General features: G+C 36.8%; 2 protein-coding genes across 2 annotated transcripts; one reads left to right on the top strand and one right to left on the bottom strand.

The window, feature by feature from the left end:
* Positions 1–5888: 5888 nt before the first annotated feature.
* Positions 5889–7515, top strand: LOC116028905 (uclacyanin-2-like). The gene is made up of 2 exons (XM_031270760.1): positions 5889–6084; positions 6536–7515. The coding sequence occupies exons 1-2, from the start codon at positions 5889–5891 to the stop codon at positions 7324–7326; spliced, it is 987 nt and encodes a 328-aa protein (XP_031126620.1). The 3' UTR covers positions 7327–7515.
* Positions 7516–8250: 735 nt separating this feature from the next.
* LOC116029093 (probable long-chain-alcohol O-fatty-acyltransferase 5) lies at positions 8251–9312 on the bottom strand. The gene has a single exon (XM_031270982.1). The coding sequence runs from the start codon at positions 9310–9312 to the stop codon at positions 8251–8253; it is 1062 nt and encodes a 353-aa protein (XP_031126842.1).
* Positions 9313–9930: the final 618 nt, after the last annotated feature.

Below are 9930 nucleotides of genomic sequence, written 5' to 3'. Positions count from 1 at the left end.
TTTTTTTATATTTATATTTTTTGCCCTCTCTTCCTCTCCCCCCCCCCCCGCGTAAAATTGAAGTGCTAAAGTGTAAAATTATTGTCTTTTTTAGTAAACTATATACATCATTAGTTCCTTATTTATTTGAAAGCCCTTTAATGCATTTAGATAATTTAATTTAGTTTGTACGGATTTAACTCAATAGTTCAGTAAACAACATTTGAGAGAAGAAGATCATTTAATTCAAATATAGATGTTGAGTTGTTATTTTTTACTCTAAGAGTATCACCAACATTATATAATTTTTGTCATGATTTTAGCCAAGGGGGAAAATGGCCAAAAAAAAAAAGTGAGTGTCATAAAAAAATGTTAATTAACGCACCTAGATGACACGTGCACCGCACGTCCCATTTGGGCACACACGATGCGTTTTTTTTTTCTCTTTTTAATGGACCAAACAAAAATCACATTACTGCAAATTTAGGTTTATTTTTCGTATTCGTATTTTAAATAGACATAACGTAATTGGTAATAAATGAGAAAGTTGAGTACAAGAATTAAAGTTGAAATCAAAATTAGATTATATCATTGGTTGAATAATAAATTAGAAATTAATTCTAAAATAAGATACTCCTATCGATTCAAATAATTTTTTGAAAATTATGTTTAAACAAGTTGAAATGAGAGAAAACATAACTAAAGGAATTGTGATAGTGCTACATCCCATCAATAGAAAATGACATCATGTCTCGATTGAGCTAGTTGCACAAGGTCTAGTACAGTGAACCTTCTAGTAGTAGTTGCTCCTTCGAAAAAAAAAAAGGTGAAATGAGATGACTAATATTCTAATCTATTAGTTTTCCTACAGATATAAGTCAAAGTGAAACTCTTCCATAACGCACCATCCATGAGTTTTCTAAGGGTGCGTTTGGTTCGCACATGGGAGTCGGAATGGGAATGTGTATTAAATACTTGGTAAGGGTAATGGGTTTTGGTGAAAGTATTTAGCATGTTTGGTAGTTGGGTGGAATGAGAATGATTATTAATAGTTGGGGAAGAAATGATGAAGAAGATGAAACCCTTATTTAATAAGGGTATGGGTTTTGCCATTAATGGGGTATTCCAAACCCATAGTAGCATTCACAAAACCTATCAACCAAACACTAACAATCACTTTGATACCCATACCTTATGCCTAAACCCCCCAACCAAACACACCCTAAATACAACTTTTTTATTTATTGACATTTTTCCATAACGCACCATCCATAAGTTTTCTAAATAAAACTGTTTTTACTTATTGACTATGACGAATTGGCTGAGTTCACCTCAACAAATACGAAAAAGAACTAATATACATAATAAATTAAATATTAGAAGGTGAAATAAAAAAGAGAATGTAGCATCACTTGTTTGCATTCCGTAGTAATAATTAATTAGCTGCATATTTTTATAGCAATATAATGTGCTCTAAAATTAAAAAGTGATAGTAGCTAGGGTGTCAATTCAATATAAAGCAAAAGTTCACAACACTCATTGAACTATTTTTGGTACCAAAAATTTTATGCGATTAATATTCATTGAAATATAAAGGCACAACATGGCTGCTCTTGTCTGTTTCATACAATGGGACAAAAATGTTACTTTGGGTTGATTATGAAAGGTTATTAGTGTAATTAGCCGTAAACATACATATGGAGGGCAAAATTATTGATTACTGGTTTGAATTTCATTAAAAAATATTTTTAAGAGCAATCTTTATAATTGATTGTATGTTAGCTTTTTTTCTTTTTTTTAATTGTTCTTTTTTCTTTGAGATATTGTATTTTATTGTTATAGTAGGCATATCATTAGTTGTATTAGAGATATTCATTAATTAGTTCATATTACAATTGTAATTGATTATATTATATTGTACGTATACTCATTTTGATAAAATAAAAAAGACTCGGCAATGACAACCTTAGACTGTTGAATGTTTAATTATAAAGTTTCAAGTTTAACTTTTCGTGGAAACAGTTCGTAGGCCTTTTTGGTCGACTGTTTGCTATGAGTAACCTAGGTTGGTTTACTTCATTGCGATTCTTTGTACAAGGCAAGATTCATCTGTGCGTATCTTTGGATACTGAATGTTAGTTTTTCACTAAAACAAACAAAAACTTGAAAAGCTAACCCAAATTTTCGATGTCGATCATGTGCCACGAGTTTACCGAAAAATTGTTAACAAGAATTAAACTCGTAATCTTTTAATATAAGAATCATTCTGATGGATATATTAGAAACGACCCAATATAATAGAGACCTGGGGTTCGGAAGTGCATAACTCGAGGCTCACAATGATGGGCCTTGACTTAGTCTCGCGGGCCCACTACATGGGCCTCGACTTAGTCTTGTGGCCCTCCGCGAACTTAGCCCAATTTGGTTCGGATTTTCTTGTATAAAAGGCCATTGTCTTAGCATTACAAGACACCTTCATCATACTTTGTGTAAACGATTATTGTAATAGCACTACACACCTCTTGTATTCGTCCTAACACGAATTATCAATATAATTTGTCTCCATGACTTATGATATTATCATTTTGCTATTACATTTTCATATCAATTGTTCATTCTTAATTATTGGATTTAATAAATCGAGACATCCCGGGTAATTAAATCCATCACATTCTTTACTCACTCGATCATTCCTTTCATAGCAAAAATAAATTAATGCGGAGTACTCATAATGAGTACCCAAAGAAACTGCATTTCAAGTGAGTACCAAAAAACCTTCTTATTAGGAATTAAATTGAAAACTAATGCGTTTAGTTTAACTACGGAGTATAATACTATAATTAAAGGCAACATGCTTTTTGTGAATAATCCGGCTTTAGAAACGCACACGAGAAATCGATGCGGAGACCATTAGCCGTCACCTTACTGCTCTATTTTCCCCATTTTAGCTTCTTAGGATGATGCTTTGTCTAGGTTCAATGAACATATATACTGTCCAGGTTCATTGAATCCTCATAACAGCGAATTTTGTCTCGTTTTTATCACTGTAATATCCACTTATCCACTTTTTTCAGGGTATTTTTGTGGTGTATCTGTCTCCCCATGAAGGGTAGGTTCAATTGAGTGAACCTTGTTCGTAATAAATACAGTTTATTATATTATAAAACCTAGAAAATGCACGAGAAAAAAAAGTTAATTTTAATATTAATTTTTGGCAAAAACTCGTCAAGGAATATGTGAAACGGGTCAGACTATATTTCAGTTATAAATATTATAATATTTATTATTAATAATCATCATTTTATCATATAGTATCACAATTTTACATTTTTTTAAAATATAACTGACCATATTATGTTGTGATATCGATCTGTATCATAAGTAACATATAATTATTATAAATTCAACCTGTCTCACAATTAGTCACAAATTAAGATACGTAAAACAGTCTTACACAAGTGTGATTCTTAATTTTTTTGATTACGATGGTAATCGTATCATATTATACTGAGTTATTAATTATATATGTAATAAGACAAACTAATAATAATATACATATGCAGTATATATACCTTTTGAGTCTGAGATATATAGACTCATGGATCTTCAAACGACTCATGAGGGGTGCAGAAAACGACGACGTCAGCATTTTCCGGCAGCTTAAACGTCACCTTCTTCTTAAACCTCCCGCTGCTACTCCGGCTTCTGCTCATCATCGCACTCCGGGACGGCGATACTTCCTTCTTCTCCTCAGTCTCCTCGATCTTCACGAGCCTCTCGGCGGCCGTCGAAAAACTGAGCCTCGGACTGAAAAACCCGGCGGCGGTGGCGGCATGTTGATCGGGTGACGATAGGCTGACCCTCGGCGTGTGAAAGGCACTCGCCTCCGGCGAGGATTTGTAGGCGAAAACCTTTCCCGACGGCGGCGCGTGGTTTAGGGCCGGCGAGGCCAGGAAGTACTCGTTCAGAGTTGTATACTTCGCCTTATTATCGCAAGCCGAGGTGTCGCGATGAGGGATGATTCGGTAACAGCGCGTGCTCGTAACTTCGCCGGCGGCGCGTTCTGAGCGCCGTGAGCGGCTGAAACAGCAGAAATTCGCCCCCATTAATGGATTCCTAGCTTGATGAGAAGAAGTTATATATGTATGGAGGGTATCATGGCTGAATATTCAAGGGGGGATAGGATCGAAATGGATATTAATGAGGTTAGTTTTAATATAGGGAATACATAATTTTACTACGGAGAAACCTAGACGCAACTTGTCGTTTTACATTTTTAACATGTCTTTGTAATTATCATTATATACTTTCCCACTTTCCATGACCCAAACATTTTTAGTTTTCTTCCAATATATTGAATTTGAAAAAAAAAAATTATTTTCATGAATTATTGGGTGAACTAGTTGACCCTACAAAACAGAGCCTTAATCAACTATATATCCTCTACCTTACATCACTTAAATAATAAACAGATCCTTTCATGCATGGCTCCTTTTAAATTTCATCGTAAAGGACAACATTTGTTAAAACATGCACAAAACTGGTGATAAAAGCAAAGTTAATTAGTTTAGCTTTTTATTCAAAAGATATGGGACACCTATATATTTATCCCATAATTATAATTAAATTAAATTAAACATATGCTGCGCTCCGGCGGCCGCCTTGTGAATATTAGACTTCGATTCAGAATCTTTAATTAATTAGTGGTTGCAAGAGTTATCGAGCATCAAGCTGGATCTCTATCTAGCTAGTTCTTGTAGCATCACATATTGCATTGAGATTTTCAATTTGGACTCTTTTTTTTCTCAAAATAATCATAATAACAATTGATGATTTTACTTTCTTTTTTTGTTTGTTTAAGATACGACCACTTGACAGTACAATATAATAACTCAACTACTTATTGAAATTGTCTTCTTATTTACCATTGTTGGGGACCGTCTGACAAATATGATTACAGATTTGTTATATGTATTTCAAGCAAAACTCATCAATATTTTATGTGAATTGGTTAAAACGTTAAGCTCAACTTTTACTAAAACTGATTTTTATATTTAAAAAAAAAAAAAGAGAAAAGATTAAGGCTCTATTTGGTATAAAGCTAATTTAATGTTGAAAGTGTAAAAGCTAATAACTACATACTATTTTATTTTGAAAAGCTACTAACTAAGCTATTATTTTAAACTCTCTGTATTTTACCTATTCAAATAGAACTTGTAACTTTAAAAAAAAAAAAAAAAAAAACTTACAACTTTAAATAAGGTATAAGTTCTAAAATAATATCTACCGAATATAGCCTAATTTTATTATTTGTCGATTATTATTTACTCCATGGTTCTTAGAGAGTATATATTATTGGGCAATTGAGTAATTAATTAATGATATTCTCCTTTTAGTTTATAAGTAAAGAGTTTTTGTCACTTTTAATTTATGGACTATTATTATATGCTCACGTTTGATCTCCAACAATTAATATTATTATATTTGGTACACAAGTACACGCTTCTTACTTACTGTATTATATTATAGTAGCGGCCTAATACGCAGTGCACTAAATGGCAACTAAGGATATATCTTAGGCTAGCTAGTTGTTTTTCGCTGACTAGAATTACAAGATGATGAATTTCAAGGGGCCTAGATTGTAACATCAATAGCGGCTATGGGCTTTCATCTAATATACGGAGTAATATATAAAATATTTTCAAACACATGATGGACTGATAGTGGAACAAGTAATTGGACCGGGAAAAGGTACAATGTGTTGGGTAAATGGCATTTTCAGTCCTCCACTGCAAAACCAAAGTTGTTAGCCATTAGGTGAAGAAGCAGGCAGTGAGAGTTGAGAGTACTATAAAACCCTGCTTAGTTGCAAAGACGGTTCAGTACAGTAGCAGCAAGAATATATGGAAATGGCACATAATAAGATGAGGGGAGTGGTGGCGGTGGCGGTGGCGGTGGTTGTTCTGGTGGTGGCTGTAGGCGGAGGAGGTGGTGGCGTTACGGCACAAGTGCTCCATGTGGTGGGAGGAGATAGAGGATGGGAGACTACAAATATCATTCATGATTGGTCTTCTGGCAGAGTTTTCAGAGTTGGTGACAGTGTTTGTAAGTATATATACATACTTATAATCTAGTGTCACGAAATGACTCTGTCAAATTAAAAGTCATGAATTCGCCTCTCAACAGAGACAGTAAACATATACTACATTATAAAAGAGTCGGTAGTACTTAAAAAAAAAAGGTATTAGGTGTCTTACACTAGAGGGAGCAGTATACAATATTACACATTGTAACAAGAGTCAGTTAAGGTATTGTGTGTCTCACACAAAACTAGCGAGACGGTCTTACACGACTAATTTATCAATGACATATATAACTCGTTAACTATGATTCTAATATATGTTTCTCTAATTTACGATGTTTTTATTGAGTACCAAAACATTATTATCTTTATATATTATTATAGGTGCTCTCACTTTATATTCTATTTTTTAAACTTCCTATTAAGATGATATGTTATAGAGTAAACTTATCCTTTTCTGTTATCGTTTATAAGGTTTTGCACACTCAGGACAGGATAGTATTGTGGAGCTGGGAAGCTTGGAGGAATATGAATCGTGCGATCTATCAAACCCAATCAGAATGTTAACGGACGGCCTGGATAAGATCTCTCTTGACGGGGAGGGAATCAGATACTTTGCCAGTGGGAACATTGACAACTGCAGAAATGGACTCAAACTGCCAGTCAATGTTCAACCTCAGGTTTATGGACCCATATCAGCAGAAAGCCCATTAGGATATTGGCCCAATAATGTGGAGAGCCCAATAGTAGAAGGGCCCTCTCAGGAGACCAAGCAGGCCCAAAGTCCTTCAATGGGGCAGGAATATGGACCCATATCTTCTTTTTCCGCAGCAAAAAGCCCATTAGGATATTGGCCTAAGGATGCAGAAAGCCCAATAGTATATGGGCCCTCTATGGAAACCGATCAGGCCCAAAGTCCTTCAATGGGCCAAGAATATGGTCCCATGTCCTCTCTTACTTCAGCAGAAAGCCCATTAATCTCTGGATCTGAAGGGCCCACAGCATCTTTACCTTTTACTTTCCAGCAATTCTGGAAAACCAAACACACCCAAAACTCTTTGATGGATGGAACGTATGGGCCCACATCATCTTCTGCTATGAACTCTCACAATGGGCTTCCGATCATTGGTCAGAAGAAATGGGCTAAAAGGCTTTCAGAGAACACTGTAGATGGACCAAAGTCACTCTCTGCTCCAATCTATCTAAGTGGGCTTTTCGGACTTTGGGCCGTTGGACTTCTGCTTCATGTCATCAACTATTATTAGGTGAAGAATATTAAGAAGTTGCATAATGACTCATTAAACTAATAGTAATGAATAAGACCATTAAAATGGAGGAGATGAGATCATTCCTCCAAATTAATAATTATTTATGTATTTAGCACTATGTTTTAAGAATTTCTTAACTAAGTACTTTATGTTTGTAATCTATACCTGTTTTATGTGAATAAAAAATTTAAATTAATAATAAAAATACTTGTTTCTTATTTTCAATAGTGATGGATACCCTCGAGTTGGGTACCCAGTCTAAAGAACTCCCGGTATCTGGAGCCCACCGATTGACTCATTTTTTTCAATAGATGGGTCGGATATGAATGCCTGAGCAACCCACCTGACGTGGACAGTCTAGTGGCGATGCTCGATTGGGTGCAGCACTCAAAGGTGGTGAACTAAGGATTTGCAAGGAATCTTGGCAGATCCGACGAGATTCTTTCCTAATTCATATTAGACAATATTTATGACGATTTTGGCATTTTAAGTAACTCCCTTAAAGTTGAATTTGTTAATTTCTTCACTCTTTCTTTTTCAAGGTTTATTAATTTTGTATAAATAGCCCCATAGGATCACATTGTAAACGGTTCTAATTTTAATTCAAGTGCAATTACCCTGTTCAGTTGTTCTTGTGCTTTTACCTCATTATTCTCTTGTTTTACAATTGTGTTGGTCCGCCTAAGATTGCCTCGCGGCCATAAAACCAACAAATAGACATATCATAATTGAGTTAGGGATTGCATCTCAATTCCAATGCATCTCAAATTTATGGAAGTTAATCGCCTCGCCTTTTAAAGGTCTTTACTAATAAAATAAAAATATCAACTTATCTTGAGCTGATCAAACACTTAAATTGTTTCTCGAGAATAGTAAAAAAAAAAAAAATTGAATTAGTACAAGACATTGGTAATTTTTAAATTATTTATACCTAAAAAAGAAGGAAGAAGGGCAAGTCATATTTTCTGGACTAACAAGCTTATGATTGATGACAAACTCAATGAAAGCTAAGGTTTCCGCGCATGCTTTGCCATCCGCCTTGTTCCTAAAAAACGCCGGAAAGAAGAGCCAAAAACTGGTCAGAATCACGAACGTCAGCGCCAGCGGACCGGAGACGAAACCGGGCAGCCTAAACTTCCGGTCCACGGCTCTCTTGACGCCGATCTCCAGTGCCACACACGCGCCGCTGAGGAGGAAGAACGACAGCACTTCTCCGGTCGGCGTCTCCCTCCCGATATTAAAGAACACGAGCTCGTGCATGATCCCGGAAACGGCGAACGACGCGATCACGGCCGGGAGCTGGGCCAACCGCTTCGGCAAAAACCGGGTCGAAACGGACCGGACCGGTTCGTACACGGTCGGTCGCAGGATGTTTGTGACCGCCACGTTCCATCTCCTCCCCCAGAAATCCTGCAACGAAGTGGACAAATGCGGCTCGTCGAACGGCGGTTCAAGCTCGACCCGGAAAACCGCCCGGACCAGACCGCTAACCATAACCAACATAAACTCAAGCCCAACATACATTTGGATAATATAGACCAACAATAACAGTTTAGGATGAAAAAAATCTTTATAATTATACACAAACATCACCAAGCCCAGCAAACCCAGCTTCCTCAGGCTGCCGGAAACCTTCAAATTTCCGGCCACTTTCCGGCCCCGTTGAACCTTAATCGGCAAACAGGCCAAGGGGATAAAAGTGGAGAGCGGAAGGGGAGGGTTGGCGAACAGAGGGCCTCTAGCAAGGGCAAAAAGGGTAACCTTAAAGCTTGCCAGCCAGCCAATGAAGAAAGCAGAAGTGCCAGCAAGATGAATGGAGGTGAGATTGAGTGGCAGAACAAGAAAAAGACAGGCAACAGGGAAAATAGCGAAAAATCTTGGGAAACTAGGTTTGGGAAAGATCCCATTTATGGTGTGACAGTAATATAGGAAACACAACACAGTTGTCCATACCATAATCAAGTTGTTGATTTCACCTTCCATGGTTTTCTTCTTCAAATGCTTTAATTTGATTCCCCTTCAGCCATATGAGAGAGGTTAAGAAACCTTGTTTTAGATATAGGGAAACATCCAACCAGCCAACACACAACTTTCATGCTCCTTAAACTGCTGCAACTAAACTAACAGAAAATAGTGTAAGAAAAGTTGTTAATGTTGGGTTGTGTCCAAAAGTCGAGTCCAACATCCTTTCATTGAAACATTTTAGTGCAGCCTAAATATAAGTAAATAAAGTTACAGCTACTAACTATTAGTTTTTATGTGGATTGTGTCCGAGGGTAAGTACTGTCAAATCAGGTCGGGCCATCCTATTAGGCTCGTCTCACTATAGGCCTAATTTCTGACGGGTTGGCCCGCTATACCTGTAGAATAAGGTTCATGCAACTCTAACCCGCCCCACATAGGACAGCCCACAACCAGCATAGATTAGGCCCTCTCTTTCGTGGGCCATCTTTTTTGTAACCCTAAGCCGCCCCCGCGGGGCAGGTGCTAACCAGTCCGCAGACTTTGGCCCACTTTGACAGTACTAAGAGCAATTATTGAATAAGATGGACATGGAGGCTATATGCATTTCAAACCCCCCCCCCCCCCCCCCCCCCCCCC

Source organism: Ipomoea triloba, chromosome 9 (genome assembly GCF_003576645.1).
Source record: "Ipomoea triloba cultivar NCNSP0323 chromosome 9, ASM357664v1".
Classification (NCBI taxonomy): domain Eukaryota; kingdom Viridiplantae; phylum Streptophyta; class Magnoliopsida; order Solanales; family Convolvulaceae; genus Ipomoea; species Ipomoea triloba.
This window is presented reverse-complemented; position numbering and strand designations above follow the sequence as displayed.

What these genes read in the sequence shown, in the direction of transcription:
- LOC116028905 (XM_031270760.1), top strand. Translation starts at nt 5,889, where the DNA reads ATGGCACATAATAAGATGAGGGGAGTGGTGGCGGTGGCGGTGGCGGTG. An exon ending in CAGAGTTGGTGACAGTGTTT is followed by an intron (nt 6,085 to 6,535) that starts GTAAGTATATAT and finishes ATCGTTTATAAG; the next exon opens with GTTTTGCACACTCAGGACAG.
- LOC116029093 (XM_031270982.1), bottom strand. Translation starts at nt 9,312, where the DNA reads ATGGAAGGTGAAATCAACAACTTGATTATGGTATGGACAACTGTGTTG.